This window comes from Hemitrygon akajei, chromosome 29, assembly GCF_048418815.1.
Source record: "Hemitrygon akajei chromosome 29, sHemAka1.3, whole genome shotgun sequence".
Lineage (NCBI taxonomy): Eukaryota > Metazoa > Chordata > Chondrichthyes > Myliobatiformes > Dasyatidae > Hemitrygon > Hemitrygon akajei.
In genome coordinates, this window is record NC_133152.1 from 40,585,275 (window position 1) to 40,608,332 (window position 23,058).

Consider the following 23,058-nt stretch of genomic DNA (forward strand, 5'->3'; position numbering starts at 1 on the left):
GCAGGTGTGTGTAGTTAGTGGAACCTGGGAATGACTGGAAACTAAACGGGAGGATTGAGGCCCAATTCCTGAGGTAAATAGCAAGATGGGGAATTGCCAAAAAAAAACCATGACAGAGGTAGTTTGGAAAGCTTTTTATGCTATGTACCAATGCCTTTAAACAAAGGGTCTATGGAACCCGGGTTGGGAACCTCTGGGTTAAGGTCATGTCCAGGTAAGGATAGTGTGCAGGCAACCCAGGCCTTTGAAGAAAGGCCTTTGAGGAGCTTAGCTTCCCTTTGCTCAGCAGGGGACCAGAGCCATTTGGCGTATGGAGATACGATAAAGATAGATGTAAAGCAAGGCACGCAACACCTAGGGGACAACTCAGAGGTTCTTTTTAATATCAAAGTCTGTGTACAGTATACAACCTGAAATTTGTACTCTTCACGGACATCCGCAAGACAAGAAACTCCGTCGGATGAATGATAGAAACGTCGAAGCCCCGAAGAAACTGCAGCAAAAGCATCGACACCCCCCCCCCCCCCCCCCCGCCCCGTGACTTTATTAACTTCCAGTTGTTAGCTTGTAGTTGCTATTTTAAAACCGGCATTGTGAATGGTGATTGATCATGCAAAGAAGGAATTTGAACATACACAGTTTAGAGAATGGTCAATATCTGTAACTGCTAATCAATTCTGTACAAAAATAGCATTTCGCTGTTCAACCTTCAGAACAGGCGCCGTGGTGGCATAGTGGTTAGCGCGACACTATTACTGTTCAGGACGTCGGAATTCGGAGTTTCAATTCTGACATCATCTGTAAAGAGTTTGTGTGTTCCTCCCCGTGAATGCGCGTGTTTTCTCCTTGGGCCTCCAGTTTCCTCCCACGGTCGAAAGACGTACTGGTTAGTGGGTAAATCGGCCTGTGATTAGGCTTGGGTTAAATAGGTGGGTTGCTGGGCAGTGAGGCTCACTGGACCAGAAGGACCTTTTCTGTAAGTAAACAAATAACAACGTGGTGACAGGGTCCAGGCTGCTCACCTTGTGCAACAGTAAATAAAGTGTGATTGAGGAGGGAGTGTGAGTTCTCAGAAGCCAGTTAAGACCATAGGATCTAGGAGCAGAATTAGACCATTTGGCCCATCGAGTCTGCTCTGCCATTTCATCATGGCTGATCCATTTCCCTCTCAGCCCCAATCTCCTGCCTTCTCCCCGTATCCCTTCCTGCCCTGGCTGATCCAAGAATCTATTAACATCTGCCTTAAATACACCAAATAACCTGGCCTCCAGAGCCGCCTGTGGCAACGAATTCCACAGATTCACACCCCTCTGGCGAAAGAAATTCCTCCTCATCGCTGTTCTAAAGGGACATCTTTTTATTCTGAGGCTGTACCCTCTGGTCCTAGACTCTCCCACTATTGGAAACATCCTCTCCACATCCACTCTATCTGTACCCTCTGGTCCTAGACTCTCCCACTATTGGAAACATCCTCTCCACATCCACTCTATCTGTACCCTCTGGTCCTAGACTCTCCCACTATTGGAAATAACTTTTCCACATCCACTTTATCTCGGTCTTTCAGTATTTAGTAGGCTGCAATGAGATCCTCCCCCCACCCCATTCATATAAATTCCAGTGAATACAGGCCCAGACCCATCAAGCACCGTTAGAACTGTAAACTCTGAAGAGTATTGATCATGGCTGGGGTCAGCTGGCAGACCACTTCTATAAAAATATTTGCCAAAAACAATCATGATCAAGAACCATGATCACCTACATCCGACAACATGGCCCATAATGATGATGTCATACAACACGGCACACAATGCTGATGGTGTAGGAGGCTGAGTCGTGTCCTTACTGAAGTGTATGAGGTTGAAAGGGTGAATTCATGCTGCCTTTTTCCCAGCATCCGGGAATCAAAGTCAAGGGGCATAGTTTTAGATGAGAAGGGAAAGATTTAACAAGGGCCTGAGGGGTAACTAAGTCACACACTGGATAGTGGGCATATGGAACGTGCTGACAGAGAAGGGGATTGAGGCAGGTACAATAACAACATTAAAAAGACATTTGGTCAGGAAACATTTAGAGCAGGGACCCCTCAGTTAATGGTGGAGGTCTATGGCATAAGAAGGGCTGGGAACCCCGGTCTAGAGAGATATGGACCAAATACTGGCAAGTGGGACTAGTTTTGATTGGCGTGGGCGATTTGGACTGAAGGGCCTGTTTCTGTGCTGTGTTGCTCCATGGCTTTAGTGTTGGATGTCCTTGGAATTCCAAAGGCAAATGATTGTTGATATTTAAACTGAAAGGTGACCTTTCGAGGTTGTGATAATCAGAGGTGATTCAGGCGGCAGCTTTTGATTGGGGGGAGGGGGGGCCATCATACTTAAAAGGAGTTGAGTTTAGGATCAAGAGCACAGCCTTAGAATACAAGGACGCCCCTTGACTTGGAGATAAGGAGGAATTTCCTTATCCAGAGGAGGGTGAATCTGTGGAATTCGTCACCACAGACTCCTGTGGAGGCCAGGTCATTGGGAACACTTAAGGTGAAGGTTGATAGGTTCTTGATTAGTCAGGGTGTCAAAGGTTACAGGGAGAAGGCAGGAGAATGGGGTTGAGGGCGATAATAAATCAGCCATGATGGAATGGTGAGCAGACTTGATGGGCTGAATGGCCTAATTCTTCTCGTATGTCTTCTGGTCTTTAAAAACAGCTTTGAAATAACAATCGAAGAAGATACCATAAGAGGGCAAACTTAACAATGATATCTGGGTTCCGGTCACCTGGAGCCAGGGAATCCGAATGTGACATTCTATAACAGATTGGAAGAAATCAGTACAATCATCAGCAAGGACAGTAAACAAAGGTGTGGGCTAATAATTTGTAGAACATCAGTGTGTGTATGCGTCACTGTGCAAAATAATTTCAATCATATTGTATTCAAAATGAATGAGCCTATTATGTTGGAAATTGGTTTTCATCGCCGAGCACAGAGTCCATTTTATTTCAGGCTGCGCTCTGATTACATTAATAATGATCTTAACCTTTCCACACAGGCGCGGCGAGTCAGGTTGATCCCATCACACTCTCCGTTTGCTCTGCCGGCTGCATTTCTGCACGGTTTTCTCTGATCCTTCCATTTTAGTGCCGGCAGAGAACATAAATAGGCTGGAGAGCCGGGAACTGGGGAATGCTCCCGTGATCTCCAGCCACTCTGTCCTCACGCGCCCTCCGCTCCCAGCATGCTTTTCCTGAGGGGGCAAGTTCAAAGGAGGTGTGAGGGGCAAGTTTTTTTTTTACACAGAGAGTGGTGGGTCCGTGGGATGCCCTGCTGGCAAGAAGCAGATACATTAATGGCACCTAAGAAACTATTAGATTAGGACATGGATGACAGAAAAGTGAAGAGTTATGTAGGAAGGGTTAGACTGATCTCAGGGTAAGTTAAACATTTGGCACAACATTGTGGGCTGAAGGGCCTGTACTATACTGCAATGTTAGACTATAAGACCATAAAATATAGGAGCAGAATTAAGCTACTGAGCCCATCGAGTCTGCTCCACCATTCCATCGTGGCTGATTTATTGTCATTCTCAACCCCATTCTCCTGCCTTCTCCCCATATCCCTTGACTCCGCTATCTTTAAGAGCTCTATCTAACTCTTTCTTGAAAGCATCCAGAGAATTGGCCTCCACTGCCTTCTGAGGCAGAGCATTCCATAGATCCACAACTCTGTGGGTGAAAAAGATTTCCTGAACTCCATTCTAAATGGCCTACCCCTGATTCTTAAACTGTGGCCTCTGTTCTGGACTCCCCCAACATCGGAACATGTTTCCTGCCTCTAGCATGTCCAATCCCTTAATTATCTTATATCTATAATAAAGAACCTATTAACCTCCACTTTGAATATACCACAAGAATTGGCCTCCACAGCCGTCTGTGGCAATGAATTCCACAAATTTACCACCCTCCTCATCTCTGTTCTAAAAGAATGTTCTTCTGTTCTGAGGCTTTGACCTCTGGTCCTGGACTCCCCCACTACAGGAAACCTCCTCTCCATGTTCACTCTATCTAGGCCATTCAATATTTGATAGGTTTCAATGAGATCCCCCCTCACCCCCCATGCTTATAAACTCCAGTGAGTACAGGCGCAAGCATGTAATGTTCTAAGTGACCCGGACACAGGGATAGAACTGAAATTTCCCTGCTCTTTTCCAAGGATCTTGGAAGTGCACTGGAGAAGGTTTTGTTTTGATATCCTGTACAGAGGGGCAACCAACATTCTTGTAATGCCGTTTTGGAACATCAGCCCAAGATATTGAGTTCAAGGATATGCAGTGGGAGATGTGGAGAGAACTTTCCTGAGCCTCCAGCTGCAAATCACGTCAATTCCTCTCTCCACAGAGGCTGCCTGACCTGCCGAGTATCTACAGGACTCTCTGTTTAATTTCAAGATTATTGCCAACTGCATTATTCAAAGTCAAAGTAAATTTATTATCAAAATGTCACCATATGCTACTTTGAGATTCATTTTTGTTAGCATTTACAGGGAAATAAGAAATAAAATGTAATTTATGAAAAACTATACATAAAAACTGACAACCAATATGCAAAAGAAGACAAATTGTGCAAATTTTAAAAACTCCTGAGAACAGGAGTTGTAGAGATGTTGCGAGTGAGTCTGTAGGTTGTGGAATCAGTTCAAGGTTGAGGTGAGTGAAGTTATCTATTTTATTTCTGTATTTATTTAGAGATACAGCATGGAACAAGGCCTAACAGCCCAATCTGCCGCACGCCCAGCAACCCACCTATTTAACCCTAGCCTAATCCCAAGACAATTTACAAATACCAATTAGCCTACTAACAGACACACCTTTGGACTATGGAAGGAAACCCGAGCACTCAGAGGAAACCCATACGTTCACAGAAAGGAAGTTTAAAAACTCCTTACAGCCGGCGCCGGACTTGAACTCTGAACTCCGGAACGCTACGCTACTGCGGCGCCTTCAGGAGCCTGATGATTCCTGAACCATCAGAAGCTGCACGGGGCTTCCTGATGTCTTCCTGAGCTTCGCAATGGGTGTCTGGCACAAAAGCAAAGTGCGTTAGTTGTGGCAGTACGAGTTGTATTCCATGCCAGGCCAAGGGACCGTTTCTCCGTTGGGAGAAGCTGGCAGTTTATGTAGCGGGGCCGTTTTACCTTGGCCAAGCTGACTCAACCTGTCAGCTTTGCATTGGATCAGGCAACAAAAGGATTGTAAGTTGTAGGGTCGCGGAATGTTTACAACATTTGGCCTATGGAATCTGTGCAATCTGTGTGTGAACAATCCATCCAGTCCCAACCCAGAGCTTTGCAAATAGCTTTCTCTCGGTTATGTTGGATTCTGATGTTTTGATCCAGGGTTCTGTCAGGAGTCAAGAAAAAGGCATCAAACCTCTTGTTTCATGATTGTTTTATCAAGTGCCAATAGAACAAAGGAATTGGAAACAGAGCGAGTAGCAAGAGAAAAGAAGGGACAGAGAAAGGAAAAGAAAAGAATTATAAAAGATGGCGAGCCAGTGTGCTCATAGATAAGACACATTCCATTTAAACTTGTAGATAAGAGTTAACCAATCAGATAGCCCATTCAAATAATGTGATACATATGAAGCTTTTTGAATAATACTAAGAACTGTAACCTCTAGGGAATACATTGAACAATTGTGTATACACAGGTAATTATATAAATTAAAAGCAGGCATAGGAAAGTTCAAACCGCAAAGAAAGTAACAATTATACAGCCTATTCCAACAGATACCTATCTAGCACCCTTTTGAACACCTTCATCAAATCTGCCTTCCCCAGAAGACCTCGGAGAGCGTTCCTCTCCAACAACCAGCTATGAATGAACTGCTTCCTAAAGTCGGTATTGATCAAATATCTGTCACTTTCATTCTGAGCCCCCAACATCTCGATACTTCAGCCAGAGGGAACCGTAGACCAGGGTTCCACGGACTGCTCAGTTAATGTAGGGGTCCATGGCATAAATAAGGTTGGCAATCCCTGGTTTAGACTGTTCCAGATTGTAACTATCTCTGCAGATCCCCTAATAACCTCTTGCTTCCCAAGTAGAGTCACCCCACCCGGTCACGTCCTATTCAGGTACAGTACTAACTACCTGAGGATTAGCTGCTGCCTTAAGTGTCTTAGCACAAGCGGCCACTGTACTACGAATGTTTCCCCTTGCACATTGCACTCAATACGATACATTCTACACACCTCCACTATACCGTACTGTGCAGAAGTCTTAGGCACGTACGTTTACCTAGGGTGCTGAGGACCTTTGCACAGTACTGCATTTGTCAACGTGGTGCAGAGAGCGAGTTTGTAAATCTGATGGGAGCAAAGGATGTCAGGAATGGTGAGAGTGGAGCGCCGTGGGAGGTGTTTGGGGCAGGTGGCAAAGAAGGAGCCCAAGGGGTGGTGGTGGGGGGTGGGTAGGTTACTGGTGCAGGTGCAGACACACTCACACACCACCCCTGAGACACCGGGCAAGGTAATTTGATTCAAACAGTTGGTTTATATTGAACATTACAGAATGTCTCTCTGGTGCTTCCCGCTCCCCCTCTCCCCCTTTTGCCAACCATGATTCCCCTCCCCCTGCCCCCTTCCCACTCTCGGTCCACAATAGAGACCCACATCAGAATCAGGTTTGTCATCACTCACATATGTCATGCAATTTGTTTTTCTTTTTGCAGCAGCAGTACAGTGCAATTCATAAAATTATACAGTACTGCGCAAAAGTCTTCGGAACCCTAGCATTATATGTATGTATGTGTGTGTATATGTATATATAGATTTACCTAAGACGTTTGCACAGTACTGAACGGGTGTTACGTTCAAAGTGTTCCATTTTACGTGTTACACTACGATGCTTCAGCATGGACTCTTCATCGAACTCCACGTTTCACAAGTTGTGCCTTACCTGACTCTCGACGTCATGCACTCAGAACAAAAAGTAGAAGCTTTTCTCTCTAAGTCGCTACCTGTGACTGTAATAAACCAATAACAGAACACTAGTAAGTAGCTGCGGCTGCTCCCATCCCCACCAGATCGAACCCACTCTCGATGACATACAACTGCAGTTTGCTCAGAGTCACAGAACACAGAAACAGACCGTTCAGCACACCCCCATCTACACTGATCCCACTCTCCCATAGTAAGACCATAAGACATGGGAGCAAATTAGGCCACTCAGCCCATCAGCTCTGCTCCACCATTCCTTCACGGCTGATGTATTACCCCTCTCAACCCCATTCTCCTGCCTTCTTCCTGAAACCTTTGATGCCCTTACTAATCAAGAACTGTCAACCTCCACTTTAAATATTCCCATCAATTTGGCTTCCACAAACATCTGTGGCAATGAGTCCCACGGATTCTGGCTGAAGAAGCTCTTCGTCATCTCTGTTCTAAAGGGACTTCTGTTTATTCTGAGGCTGTGCCCTCTGGTTCTAGACTCTCCCACTGTTAGAAACATCCTCTCTGTGTCCACTCTATCTAGGCCTTTCAGTTTTTGGTAGGTTTCAATGAGGTCCTCCCTCATTCATCTAAACACCAGTGCGTACAGGCCCAAAGCCATCAAACACCATTAGAACTGTATCCCTCCAGGCCTTGTCTATTCAAATGTCTGAGTGTCAGTTAAACAGAGTGGTTGTATCTGATTCTAACCCCTTGTCTGGTAGCAAGTTCCACATCACAACGATTCTCTGTGTTTTAAAAAAAAAAATCCTTCAAATCCCTCTCATTGTGAACCTGCAGCTTAGTGTTTTTGATACCACGACCACAGGGAAAGAATTCTGATTTTTTATCTTATCAATGCCACATATAATTTTATTTGCCTCTGTTAGGTCACCCCTCGGCTTCCTTCACTCCAGGGAAACCAAGCCCAGCCTAATCTGTGTGTCCCCATCACTGATGTCCTCCAATCCAGGCGACATCACAATGAATCTCCTCTGCAGTTACGTCCTTTCTATAATGTGGTGGCCACACTATACTGCAAGTGTAGGCTCAACAGTTTTTGTAAAGTTGCAACCAACTTTCAGATGCTAGGACCCATGCTAAGAAGAATGATGCTTTACAAAGAGTCACACTTGCCTCTGTGGGTCCTTGAATTTAAACATTCAGGCTTATCCAGAGTAGGGAGAGCTTCATCTGTCTCTGCTTTAGATCGGAGTTCATACTCTTGAGGAGATGCAGCAGTTGAATTGGGTTAAGTTGTTTGGTTAGATTGGAGGAGCAACACCTCATATTCCGTCTTGGCTGACCTCCAACTTGATGGCATGAGCATCGATTTCTCTAACTTCTGGTTATTTTCTTCCCCATTCCTTCCTTCCCTTCTCCTCACCTGCCTATCATCTCCCTCTGAAGCCTCTCTTAATTCCATCTTTCCCTTCTTTTTCACCCTTTACCTTTTATACCTATCACCTCCCAGTTTCTTACTTCATCCCCTCCACCTCCCGGCACCCAACTGCCTTCCTCCTCACCTGACTTCACCTGACCTCACCTGTGCTCACCTGTCACCTGTGAGCTTGTACTGCTTCCCCTCCCCTCCACCTACCTATTCTGCCATCTCCTCCCCCCCCCCCCACCCCACTTCCTTTCCAGTCCTGACAAAAGGTCTTGGCCTGAAATGTCGACTGTTTATTCTCCTCCAAAGATGCTGCCTGACCTGCCAGGTTCCTCCCCCGTTTGGTGAGTGTGTGTTCGAGCTGAGATGTGGCAGGTGCTTTCATCTTTCCCTGAATTAGCTCTTCAGGCCTGCGTTACCTTGGATCTGCGGCAGTTGACTGTCAAGTTATCCTGCATTAACTGACCAACAGATGTGCCAAGCGAAAGCGTTATTAACTTAATTTTAAATTTCTCACGCAGCCGGCTTTCCAAAGGGGACCCGTTAGTGGATGACTCCGTTGGGTATGTATTCTACTTTCTAAACCTCTCTCAGCCAGAGTCCTGCAGCTCTAACTGTAATTGTTTAAGGAATTGAGTCCTTCAAAGTGTTCATGACCTTTCCTAGCAGCAGTCCATTACTGTAATTGCATTTTACGATTGTGGTAATTCAGCTTAAGAAAAATTATTGTAATGAGTTTAACTCTTCAACTAATCACTGTCCTTTTTAGCTTTATAAAACGTGCAAGGGTATATTTTTTAACTTTTATTTTTTAAAGGTGGGTATGTTTAATATGAAGGTTGAGAAGGCACACATTTGGACACCTGCTCTGTCTCGTTGACATTGAGTTAGGATTTTACCCTTCACGTCCCTGGAACTGTGCAAGGTTTTATTTCCTCTGGCCGTCAGTTCACATACACTCAGTGGCCACTTCATTAGGTACAGGAGTGGTCTTCTGCTGCTGTAGTCCATCTTCTTCAAGGTTCGACGTGTCGTGCGTTCAGAGACGCTCTTCTGCACACCGCTGTTGTAACGTGTGGTTATTCGAGTTACTGTCACCTTCCTGTCAGCCTGAACCAGTCCGGCCATTCTCCTCTGACCTCCCTCATTAACAAGGCATTTTCGGCCACAGAACTTTTTGTTTTTTGCACCATTCTCTGAGAATTCAAGAGACTATCTTGCATGAAATTCCCTGGAGATCAGCAGATTCTGAGATACTCATCCCACCCCATGTGGTACCAACAATCAATCCGTGGTCAGAGTCACTTAGATCACATTTCTTCCCCATTCTGATGTTTGGTCTGAACAACAACTTATCCTCTTGACCGTGTCTGCGTGCTTTTATGCATTGAGTTGCTGCCACATGATTGGCTGGTTAGATATTTGCATTAACGAGCAGGTGTACCTAATAAAGTGGCCACTCAGTGTATTTATAATTTCAAAAGAAACTAAATTGCTGACAATGCAGTTGGTTTCGGTTTAAAATAATTATTATTGCATTTTGTACTATGAATAAACGAGAGATGTTTTGCTTCAATTGAATAAAATATAGTTTGTGCACCTTAGGATTAATTGTAAGGTTTAAACATAACATCCAGTGAGAGGTATAAACAGTCAACGTTTCTGATGTCGACTGTTTACCCCTCTTCATAGATGCTGCCTGACCTCCTGAGGCCCTCCAGAGTTTTGTGTGTGTTACCACAGAAGGGCTTTCTGTCCACAATGTCTGCACCACGTGCTCCTTTTCAATTCGTGCGCTGGCTTCGCTGTTGCCAGTTTGTGAAGATGAGCACTCAGCCTCTGTAAGAGAAATGAGTCTTCACCGCAGAGCAGAAGAAACTTGGGCCTTAAAGTCCAAGGTCCAGAGTCCAGGATGAGGCCCTGACTTACAGAGAAACTCGCCCCTTGCCTGTTGTACCAGCCTGAGGACCCTGGGTGGCACAAGGGTCCAGCTAACAGAGGGACTGATCCAATTATATGGGTTTAATGCTGACTGTGTGGAGTCTGCAAGTTTTTCCTGTGACCACATGGCTATTCTGCCCAACTCAGAAATCTAGTCCCGTGTCCTTGTCCTTCCCAATTTTTCTAATCCAGGCACCTGCCCAACTTTTGAACGTTGCATTAAACATAAAATACCTTTTAAGTATTGTGTTTGTCCCTGCCTCTGCTGCATCCATAAATCCCTGACTCTCCGGGAGCTATGGTGAACAGGAAGTGGATGGAAGGAGGGTTCATTTTGGTGGAGGGTTTGAGGGTAGAGCTCGCAGGTATCAAATAAAGGGTGACACAGCCAATAGAGACAGTGTCTCGGTGGGCCAGAGGCCTGGGTTCGATCCTGACCTCCGGTGCTGTCTGGATGGATTTTGTACGCTAGGCCGGATTTCCTCCGGATACTCCAGTTTCCTCCCACATCGTGAAGATGTGTGGGTTGGTAGGTTAATTGGCCACTGTAAATTGCCACTCTTCTGTAGATGAGGGATAGAAGCTTGGGGAGTCAATGGAAATGTGGAGAGAATATTTTAAAAAATCAGGATCAATGCTGGGGATGTAGGCCAAAGGGCCTATTCTGTTACTATGATTATCTGAGTTCTCATTGGGTCCCTGAGAAAGAAAAAGAAACTGAGGTAGTTTTCCTATTCCCAAATGCACTGAGAGACTCAAAATTCAAGGTAGATTTATTATTGAAGTATGTATACATTGTACAACCTTGAGGCTCGTCTCTTTACAGACGACCACAAAACAAGAAACCCAGAATAACCCATTAAAAAAATGACGAACACCCAATGTGCAGAGAGAAAGAGAGACACAAATTGTGCAAACAATAAAAGTAAGCAAATAGCATTTAGAATGAAAGTGAGTCCTCAGGCATGCAGCCAGACTGGGCCCCACAGCCTCAGCCACAGAGAGAGTGGAGTAAATGTCGCAGAGCAGCAAGCAGAACCATCCTGACCCTCACCTCTTGTCCCGACACCCTGCCTCTTCTGATTCCTCATTGCATTGTAGGCCTGGGCACTCCTTGGGCCTGTTCCTCTGGAGCAGCCTGACTCCACTGTCAGGAGAATAGCCAGTACCAGAAGGCTGTGGAAAATGGGCCCAACCAGGACACAGTGAGGGACGGCATCACTAAAACCACTCTCTTAAATTGCCTTTTGTGCTCCAGGAGCAGGAGATGACAGAATGGAGGCCATTTGGTTCATTACATCTCTTTCCACTGTCCCCAGTTGTACTTCCCCTTAGCTTATCCAACTCCCTATTATGAGATCATATCAGCTCTGTATTCCCTACTACAATTAAACCCTATGAAAAATGAATTCCCAATCCCCCTCGAGATCTTTTCAAAGTTCAAGGTAAATTTATTATCAAAATACATATATGTCACTATATACAACCCTGAGATTATTTTTATAGTGGGTAATCACAGCAAATACAAAGAAACACCACACACAACACTGACAACCAACCAGTGTGCAAAAGACAACAAACTCTGCAAATGCAAAAAGAAAATAGTAATAATAAATAAGCAATAAATTTCGAGAACATGAGACGATGAGTCCTTGAAAGTGAGTTCATAGGTTGTGAGAACACCTTAATGTCCGAATGGTGAAGTTGAGTGAAGTTATCCCCTTTGGTTCAAGAACCTGATGGTTGAGGGGTAATAACTGTTCCTGAACCTGGTGGTTTGGGTCCTGAGGCTCCTGTACCTTCTTCCTGATGGCAGCAACGAGAAGAGAGCATGGCCTGGGTGGTGGAGGTCCCTGATAATGGGTGAGCATAGGAGAGTCATCTCTGGTTCAAGAACCTGATGTTTAAGGCTGACAGTCGCTTTGGACCCTATCACAAGGGAAGTCCTTTTCTTAGGAATACTAATTGAACTGGGAAAATGTGAGGGAAACAAAGACAGAAAGAGAAATACATAATCGAAGTTTGGAAGACTCATCTCTGTGCATTTCTTTCTCCACAGAAGGTTGTCGAGTTCAAACGTGTCTACAGTGAATCGGTGAGTGTCTTTGGGAATGGAATGGTCCTATACAGTACCAGTCCCTCAGTAACCAGTTGGTTAAGGCACTGAGGGCTCTAATTCGATCAGAAACTAATTGTTGACTAATAGTAATAACCACCGAAGAAGAGCTTCATCAATCCCAGGGTAACATCACACACTAGACATTTCACAGTGTACACTGAATCCAAAGGAGGGAAAATGAAACCTGAATATTTTTAATCAAATGAAAATATTTGAACACTTGGAGAGTGGTTTCAAATAAATTATGGTTTGGTAATTCCAACAAAATACTTGAAAAGTGTAGAATATTTCCTCTGCTCAGTGTAGAAAATTTGCATATAGTTCTGGTATCGCTGTGCTTGTATTAAAGAGGAAACTCCTTTCTCCTCTACTCCCAGCTGTGCAGTTCAGAATGAATCAGTTTAAAACATTGCACTAACTAGTGAGAATTACATATAGTGAGAACTAAATGCAAAGCAAATTTGGGATGCATCAAAGAGGTACTGTCATGTATATGCTCAGTCACTTTTTTATTAAGTACCTCCTTGGAGCTAATACAGTGGGCACTGTGTGCATGTTCAGGGTCTTCTGCTGCTGTAGCCCGTCCACTTCAAGGTTTGATGTGTTGTGCGTTCAGCGATGCTCTTCTGCACACCACTGTTGTAACACATGGATGTTTGAATTACTGTCAGCTCCCTGTCAGCTTGAACCAGTCTGGCCCTTCTCCCCTGATCTCTCTCATTAACAAGGTGATTTCACCCATAGAACTGCCTCTCACTGGATTTTTTTTTTTGCTTTTCACTATAAACTCTAGACACTGTTGTGAATGAAAATCCCAAGAGATCAGCACTTTCTGAGATACTCAAACCACCCCATCTGGCACCAACAATCGTTCCACAGTCAAAGTCACTTAGATCTCATTTCTGCCCCATTCTGATGTTTGGTCTGAACAGCAACTGAACCTCTTGACCATGTCAGCTTGCTTTTATGCATTGAGATGCTGCCACGTGATCAGCTGATTAGATATTTGCGTTAAGGGGCAGATGTACTGGTGTACCTAATAAGGAGGCCACTGAGTGTATCTACTCGGTGAATTGCGTGCAATGTGTTTTGTGATTTGGCTTTAACATTCCCTTTTTTTTGCTAGAGATGCACTAGACATGAACAAGAGTTCTCTATGTACGAGAGGTGTACAAAATGTGTTAGTGCCAGAGGTGAACAAGGTGAAGCTGTACTATGTTCTAGCAGGGATGTGCAGATATTCGCTAGCTTCAGTTTGACAGTTCTGGGGGAGTAGTGGAGGGGTGTTACTTTAAGATACACCAAAACAGTTAGATAGATAGATAGATAGATACTTTATTCATCCCCATGGGGAAATTCAACTTTTTTCCAATGTCCCATACACTTGTTGTAGCAAAACTAATTACATACAATACTTAACTCAGTAAAAAATATGATATGCATCTAAATCACTATCTCAAAAAGCATTAATAATAGCTTTTAAAAAGTTCTTAAGTCCTGGCGGTTGAATTGTAAAGCCTAATGGCATTGGGGAGTATTGACCTCTTCATCCTGTCTGAGGAGCATTGCATCGACAGTAACCTGTCGCTGAAACTGCTTCTCTGTCTCTGGATGGTGCTATGTAGAGGATGTTCAGAGTTATCCATAATTGACCGTAGCCTACTCAGCGCCCTTCGCTCAGCTACCGATGTTAAACCCTCCAGTACTTTGCCCACGACAGAGCCCGCCTTCCTTACCAGCTTATTAAGACGTGAGGCATCCCTCTTCTTAATGCTTCCTCCCCAACACGCCACCACAAAGAAGAGGGCGCTCTCCACAACTGACCTATAGAACATCTTCAGCATCTCACTACAGACATTGAATGACGCCAACCTTCTAAGGAAGTACAGTCGACTCTGTGCCTTCCTGCACAAGGCATCTGTGTTGGCAGTCCAGTCTAGCTTCTCGTCTAACTGTACTCCCAGATACTTGTAGGTCTTAACCTGCTCCACACATTCTCCATTAATGATCACTGGCTCCATATGAGGCCTAGATCTCCTAAAGTTACAGTGTAGCGGTGTGCTACACACAGCGCTGAAATAACGACACACAGTCGGTGAGCTGCAGTTACAAAGGAGATTTATTCAAACTTCGCGGCCTCGCTTTAAAGCCTTCCTGATCCCGCCCTCCCCGGGCGGGAATGCTGTAGGGGGCGCGTATTCACAGTCCCGTCCCGCGCGCGGGCTTTTCCCCTTGCTGGTGAAGCAGACTTGGCGCCCTCTTTGGGACCGGCCTCAATGCCGGCGCGCGCCACTTTGTGAGCCGGTTCGAGTGCGCTGGGAAGTGGGTCGCCACAACAGTTTAATAGTAGAAGCATCAAACAGTACAGCACAGAAATAGGCCCTTTAGCCCATCTAGTCCATGCTGAACTAATGTGCTTCCTAATCCCGCTGACCTGCACCCTCCTTACCCTTCCATCCACGTACCGATCCAAATATCTCTTCGGTGCTGAAATCCAGCCTGCATCCACCACTTCCACTGGTGGCTTGTTCCACACTCTCACCACCCTCTGAGTGGAGAAGTTCCTCCTCATGTTCCCCTTAAACATTTCACCCTTCACCCTTAACCCATGACCTCTAATTCTAGTCTCACCCTACCTCGACGGGAGATACCTGCTTGCATTTACCCCATTTATGCTTGAGTGGCAGAGTAAAGAGTATTGATAATGGCTGGGGGTCACCCGTCTTGTGAAGACACTGCCCAGAAGAAGGCAATGGTAAACCACTTCTGTAGAAAAATTTGCCAAGAACAATCATGGTTATAGAAAGACCATGATCACCCACGGCACATAGCGAGCGAACAATACCCTGGGTGGTCTGTGGCATTGTTCTAACTTAGCTGATGTGAGTTATCAAAGGGTTAAAACTTGATGTCAATTGTTTTTATAATCTTCCTGTTGTGAATCTATAATTAATGTGATGTTTCAATACTTGGACAGTAGAACATCTAAGAAACTGTCACATGTTGTAAACCGTGAGGCAGGAAGACAATCCATGAAATAAACTCTCAGATGTGTTTTGGCAGGTTATATACTTATTTTTAAATGCAAAACTAATTCAAATTTAATTTTTTATTTACTTTGCCTTCACAAAAACTAGGAATGGATTGTCCTCAGACAAGCCAGGTGCTCTGCCCGATGATGTAAATATTTACCAGAAGTACATTGCCAGGTATGCAAATTTCACTACATTTTACTTGGAAAACCTTGTTTAAGAAAACCGAACCTGATTCGATGGTTCTGTGTTCGCTGCATTTCAGAATTGCTTGGTAATTTGCGTTTGGTATACCGATGTGAGGAGTTGAGATTGGAATCTTGGTGGGAGTGCAGGGTGGTTGGGCATTGCCCCATTGCTTGTGGAGTTGAACCAGCCTCTTGTCACCTGTCACACATGGAGGCACCCACGCAAAGGGATATATTGTAGTTGCTGGTGAGGGCCAGTCCACAGCACAAAATTGTCCTCAAACCTTCAAGTCTGTCAGTAAGAAATCCCTGGTTAGAAATCAGAATCATGTTTATCAGCACTGACATACAGCACTGTGCAAAAGTCTTGGGCACCCGAGCTATGTATATGTGCCTAAGATTTTTGCACGGTGCTGTATGTTGTGGAACTGGTTGTTTTGTGGCAGCAGTACAGTGCAAGACATAAATAAATCGCTATAAGTTGCAATTAAAAAAATTAAATGGCGCAGAAGAGGAACAGTGAGACAGTGTTCGTGGGCCGTTCGGAAACCTGATGGCAGAGGAGAAGAAGTTGTTCCTAAAGTGTTGACCGATTCCAGATGGTTCCTTGTCATTCTTCAGCACACGAGTGTCAAGGAGAACAAAATAACTGTTGCCCTGGATCAGATGCAGCATTAAAAAAACGCAGTGGGCATACGGAATAAATAAGCATTAAAACACACAACAATAACATGATTGAAGTCTCCTGCAATTGTGCGGTGAGCGTCCGGATGCTCGTGTACTTCCTCCCTGATGTTAGTAATGAGAAGCGGGCACGTACCAGTGGAAAGGATCCTACACTGCTTTCTGGAAGCATCTTCTCTTAAAGATTCCTTGATGGTGGAGAGCGTTGTGCCCCTGATGGAAATGGAGAGATACAGTAGGCCTTCCAGCCCACCGAATCGTGCTCACCATCAACCACTCATTTGAGGATGGCCAGAGAGCTGATGAATTTAGTCAAGGAGAAAAAGGAACGGTTTGCACCTTATAGTTACTATTCTGTTGAGTTATTGGGTATGCCCACAAGAGAATGAATCTCAGGGTTGCAAATAGTGACGCATGTGTACTTTGATTAAAAAAATACTTTGAGTTTTGGTGGTGTGAGATCAAAGGTACCCCCTTTCTGGATGGTAGCAGTGAGAAGAGAGCCTGGATGGTGGGGGGTCCTTAATGATGGAGTCTGCTTTCTTGTGGAAGCACGCCTTGTAGATGCGCTCAGTGGCGGGGAGGCTCCGCCTGCGCCACACCCCCCACTTCCTGTTGCCTTTTCCGCACAGCGACCACTCAAAGTCAGGATCCCATGCTTCTGTGAGGGATGGGAGCAGGAGAAAGCCCGTCAAGTTCGCTCCGCAGCGCAGTGGAATCGTGGCTGACGAGCGATAGGCCTTATTTGTCGCACGTTCAATGAAGTGTTATTTGCGTCAACTCGAATCAGTGGGGATCACGCTGGGAGCAGGCCACGTGCACCGCCGCACTTCTGCCGTCGTGTAACTTACCCTAACCGTGCATTTTTTTTGGAAAGTGACAGGAATCTGGAGCACCCAGGTGCTCACAGGGAGAACTTACAAACCCCCTCTGCAGACCGTGCCGCACCCCTCCCCCCCCACCACCACCCCAGCCTCAGCTACCTCAGCTCTGCTTTCCCTAAATCCCTCAGCCTTCCTGTCCCTCAGACTAATTGCCCTTATTCAAAGTGATTTCTCGACAGTGAGTCACTCGCTGTGTGGCAAGGGTGAAGAGGAAAGAATCATTTCCCTGTGTCTGTAACCTGTGCAATTGACGGAAGTGCCGTATTTTCATATCAGATCTGCCTGCTGTATTTATTTCAGGGTTAAGACCTTGCAGGCAGAGAAATGTGCTCTTGATGCAAATTTAGCTAAATATTTGCTGTAAACAGAAACAGTAGCCTGCAAAAAAATTCCAGGAGCTGATGCTATTTAGGACAGAGATTTAATTAAGGAATTTCTAACAAGGTCGTCCTTGCATCTGCCAAACCCTCTGTTTTGATAATTGCTCAGCATAATGCAGAATATTTCTCTAAACATCTCCGCGTGAGCAGTTGGACTGGTGAGAGATAAGCTGGGATTCTGTTTCAGCCTCCTTACTGAAAGCACTCAGACAGGGGCCAAATGTTGGCTCTGTGGGTCTGATGTTGCAATGTTTTCATGATCCAGCCTTGGGAAAATGGTTTCTAATTTGATGAGGCATCTACATTAAGTCACACGAAAGAGAAGATCTGCAGATGCTGGAAATCCAAGCAACACGCACAAAATGCTGGAGGAACTCAGCAGGCCAGGCAGCTCCTATGGAAGAGAGTGAACAGTCGATGTCTCGGCCTGAAACGGTCAACTGTTTACTCTTTTCCATTGACTCTACTGCCTGGCCTGCTGAGTTCCTCTGGCATTTTGTGCGTATTACATCTACACTAAGTAGCCATAGTATTAGGTACCTACTGTACCTAATGAAGTGGCCAGTGAGTGTACAGGACAGTGCAGAAGTCTTAGGCGCATGTATGTCCCTCAGGTGCCTGATTTTTGCACAGTGCTCTATTCATCAACATGGACCGGAGAGCGAGTTTGTAAAGCTGGCGGGAGCAAAGGATGATGGGACTGGCAAAGGTGACGCTGCTGGAGGTTGTAGAGAAGGAAAGCCGGGGGTGGGGTTGGTGCAGGTGCAGAGACACCCAGTCCTGAGATACCAGGCAAGGTCATTTAAATCCAAACAATTGTTTTATTGATCATTAGACACTACCTCTCTGGTTCTTCCTGTTCCCTCCCCTCTCCCTTTGCCCTTTTTCCAACCATGAATCGTGTGGTTAGTCAGAGGTTTTTTCCCAGGGCTGAAATGGTTGCCACAAGAGGACACAGGTTTAAGGTGCTGGGGAGTAGGTACAGAGGAGATCTCGGGGGTAAGTTTTTTACTCATAGAGTGGTGAGTGCGTGGAATGGGCTGCCGGCAATGGTAGTGGAGGCGGATACGATAGGGTCTTTTAAGAGGCTTTTAGGTAGGTACATGGAGCTTAGTAAAATAGAGGGCTATGGGTAAGCCTAGTAATTTCTAAGGTAGGGACATGTTCGGCACAACTTTGTGGGCCGAAGGTTCTGTATGGTGCTGTAGGTTTTCTATGTTTCTATGATTCCCCTCTCCCTGCCCCCTACCCCACTCTCAGTCCACAGTGGAGACCTATATCAGAATCAGGTTTATCATCACTCACATACATCATGAAATTTGTTTTTTTTGGCGGTAGCAGTACAGTGAAATACATAAAATTACTACAGTACTGTGCAAAACTCTTCGTGGTCTTCTGCTGTTGAAACCCGTCCACTTCAAGGTTCAACATGTTCTGTGTTCAGAGATGCTCTTCTGCACGCCACTGTTGTAACGTGTGGTTATTTGAGTTACTGTCATCTTCCTGTCAGCCTCAACCAGTCTGCCCATTCTCCTCTGACTTCTCTTATTAATCAGGCATTTTTGCCCAGAGAACTGCCACCCTCTGTATGTTTTTTTTTGTTTTTCACACCATTCCCTGTAAACCCTAAACACTGTTGTACATGAAAACCCCAGGAAATCAGCAATTTCTGAGATACTCAAGCCACCCCATCTAGCACCAGCAATCAAAGTCGCTTAGATCCCATTTCATCCCTAATCTGATGTTTGGTCTGAACAACAACTGAACCTCTTGACCATGTCTGCATGCTTTTATGCATTGAGTTGCTGCCATATGATTGGCGGTTTAGATATTTGCACCAGCAGGTGTAGAGGCATACCTAATAAAGTGGCCATTGAGTCTTCATTTTCAACACGGAAATAAGATTCCATCCCTTCATCAAGATGATAGTGTGCACTGTTTCCCCTTCCAGTCAAAACTTATTCAAGTAATTTTCTGCAACTTTATACAAGTAGATTTCAAAACAGATATCAAAATGCCTGTTTCGCAGTCATTTGATATCTTCAGCAATCACTGTGTCATTACATCATTAATATTTAATTGTCAGAGAATATAATCAGCCAATTAGACTGATGCAGTGGAAATGAAATTGTCCAGAGGCCAATGCTATCATAAAACAAGAACTGTGTTTCATGTAGGTTTTTTTAAAATCCGTTTAATGTGACTGAAATGCAGAAGCTCCTGTATTCAATTAGGTAAATGAACTCAGCAGTGCTTACACTAAAAAGCAACCATGGGATAATCTCCATTTTGAAAAAAAAAACCCTCTCCATTTGCGTTTTCCTGTGGATTTCACTGACTTGGCAGATGGTACTTTTGGCAGCACCAATCCAAATGTTTATTTGTGTATTTTTCATTATAATTGAAGGGGTTTTGACAATCATCATCCTCAGTACGCAGTCACTCTGGGTGCACGGAGAGTCCATTTCCACCCTCTGCTCTCACAGAATGTTCTGGCAAGGAAACACCAGAAATACTTCAATTTGACGGCCAGAGTACCTAGAGTAGGGGATAAACAAGCAGTTTCTTTGCAAGTGTCGCTTTGAGATATTTGTTACTCTGAGGCAAGAGGGCCCAGGACTGGAACCGGATACCCCAGCAGCTTCCACAAATTTTATTGTAATTTTAAACATGCCAACCTAAGTTTAACCTCCTGCAGATGCTTGTCACTGGGCGTTGGAGTTTCGGAATGGGAGGAGAACATAGAACTTAGTACAGCACAGGAACAGGCCCTTCAGCCCACAGTGTTGTGCTGAACGAATTGAATTAGTCATCAAATGCCAAATAAACTAATCCCCTCTGCCTGCAAGGAGAAGCTCTGGAAGTTGATTGGGTTTATGGGTAGCTGGTACAGGTGACAGCAGCCACACACTGGTACAGGGCTTTGAGAGACGGGCAAAGTCAAGTGAGGGCAGGCCTCATACCCCCTTGAGATTGGTACATGCCCCGTCCTAGCTTGCAAAGTTACCTCTGGCAGACGAGGCAGATGAGATCAACAGTGGGATCCAACGGCCAAGAAGGCGGTTCCACAACGCTTCACAAAGAGAGCAAAGGGCATGATCAGGCACAGGAAGTGGCCGTGGTTATCCAGTGCGACCAAGGAAGGCCCCAGTTGTGACAACTACTCATGCCTCTGGACCGGGACTCCTGAGGTCGAGCGAGGGGAACTGCCCGGTTTCCACTTTAAAAGCTCTCCACACGGGTTTCTTTGTGCAGTTCGTGCCATCTCACGATGACCTGCACAAATCTGTCATCGTGAGATATGATGGACGACCAATCAAGCCATGGTGGATGGAATCAAATTTGAGTTTATTGTCCTGTGCACAGGCACAGTGAGGTACAGGGACAATGAGCAACACCAGCATGTAGACACAGACATCCCACAGAACGTAGATTACACAGTACAGTGAAGATATAAAACAAGATATTAGTGCAAAAAAAAACAGACAAGTCTGCGATAGTGCAGCAGGTAGTCTGTACTGTTCTGTTGTTGAGGTTGGGTGGAGCATTGGTTGATCGTCAGAAAGCAGCAAGTGGGAATAAAGGGTTCCCATTCTGGCTGGCTGCCAGTTACTAGTGGTGTTCCATAGGGGTCAGTGTTTTATACGATGTATGGCAATGATTTGGGCTATGGGATTAATGGATTTGTGGCTAAATTTTTTGATAATACAAAGATAGGTGGAAGAGTGGGTAGCATTGAGGAAATAGAGAGCCTGCAGAGAGACTTAGATAGTTTAGGGGAATGGGCAAAGAAGTGGCAAATGAAGTACAATGCTGGAAAATGTATGGTCATGCACTTTGGTGGAAGAGATAAATGGGCAAACTATTATTTAGGTGGAGAGAGAATTCAGAATATAGAGATGCAAAGGGACTTGGGAGTCCTTGTGCAGGATACCCTAAAGATTAACCTCCAGGTTGAGTTGGTGGTGAAGAAAGTGAATGCAATGTATAGAATGTAAGAACAGGGATGTGAGGTAGAGGCTCTATAAGGCGCTCATGAGACCACACTTGGAGTATTGTGTGCAGTTTTGGGCTCCTTATTTTAGAAGGGATATACTGACATTGGAAAGAGTTTAGAGAAGATTCACAAGAACGATTCCAGGAATGAGAGGGTTACCATATGAGGAACGTCTGGTAGCTCTTGGGCTGTATTCTCTGGAGTTCGGGAGAATGAGGGGGGATCTCATAGAAACATTCTGAATGTTAAAAGGCCTGAACAGATTAGATATGGCAAAGTTATTTCCCATGGTAGGGGAATGTAGGGCAAGAGGGTACAACTTCAGGATTGAAGGACGTCCGTTTAGAACTGAGATGCGGAGAAATTACTTTAATCAGAGGGTGGTAAATCTGTGGAATTTGTTGCCGTGAGCAGCTTTGGAGGCCAAGTCATTGGGTACATTTAAAGCAGAGATAGATAGGTTTTTGATTAGCCAGGGCATCAAAGGATATGGGGAGAAGGCAGGGGAGTGGGGATGACTGGAAGAATTGGATCAGCCATGATTGAGTGGCGAATTTGTTGCCACAGGCGGCTGTGGAGGCCTGGTCATTGGGTTTATTTAAGGCAGAGGTTGATTGATTCTTGATTGGTCAGGGCATGAAGGGTTATGGGGAGGAAGCAGGAGATCAGGGCTCAGAGGGAAAATGGATCAGCCATGATGAAATGATGGAGCAGACTCGATGGGCCAAATGATCTAATTCTGCTCCTGCATTTTATGGTCTTATGGTCTTACAACCAGCAACAAGAGCTAAAACAAGCCCCATTCATCCCTCCCACCCGCACACATGGACAGTTCTTTAACCCCGGACAAGCTTCCAGCCTCATGTGGGCTCGGGCCTACAGATATTGGGCTTTACTCCCAGAACAGGCCCGGGCCTACAGATATTCGGGTTTACCCCCAGAATAGGCCTCAGGCCTCCAGCGGACTTGGGCCTACAGACATTGGGCTTTGATCTTCCCAGCAGGCTTGCAGAGGTTTGCAGACTCTGCTCCAGCCATAGGGCCTTGACTTCCAGACTTCCAATTCTCCCCTCAGACCTCGATCCTTGGCATCGATCCCAGCACATGCCAATCACAGAACACCCCAGATGATGCCTGAATTGCTGAGTGTTTCCAGCATTTTCTCTTGTTTTTAAATCAACCACACTGCCTGGAGATAATAGGAGAAAATAGATTATAGGAAGATTGCAGTGTTGAGGGGAAAATGTTTTCAGCTGAAAAGCAATTGCGGTTGGGGCAGTGTGCCTGGGACTCATTGTCAGAAAGAGAGAAGGAGGCAGAAGCCTTCATCCTGTTTAAAAAAAAAAGTAACTAGAAGAACAGTTGAAAAGCAGAAAGTTTGAATTGTGGTATTTGTATCTGCCAGAAGAAATTTATGGACCAAATTTTTTCCTAAGCCATAAGTTTCTGCATTGCTGAAGAACA

At 45.1% G+C, this 23,058-nt stretch overlaps 1 protein-coding gene across 8 annotated transcripts in view; it reads left to right on the forward strand.

The window, feature by feature from the left end:
• The window catches only part of casz1 (castor zinc finger 1), a 524,871-nt gene that overhangs the window by 388,806 nt on the left and 113,007 nt on the right, over positions 1-23,058 (forward strand). For all 8 annotated transcript variants that reach the window (XM_073032178.1, XM_073032184.1, XM_073032182.1 and 5 more), the window contains 3 exons: positions 8,891-8,932; positions 12,370-12,405; positions 15,567-15,638. In XM_073032178.1, the coding sequence (XP_072888279.1) occupies positions 8,891-8,932; positions 12,370-12,405; positions 15,567-15,638 (150 nt within the window). The remainder of the gene's footprint in view (positions 1-8,890; positions 8,933-12,369; positions 12,406-15,566; positions 15,639-23,058) is intronic.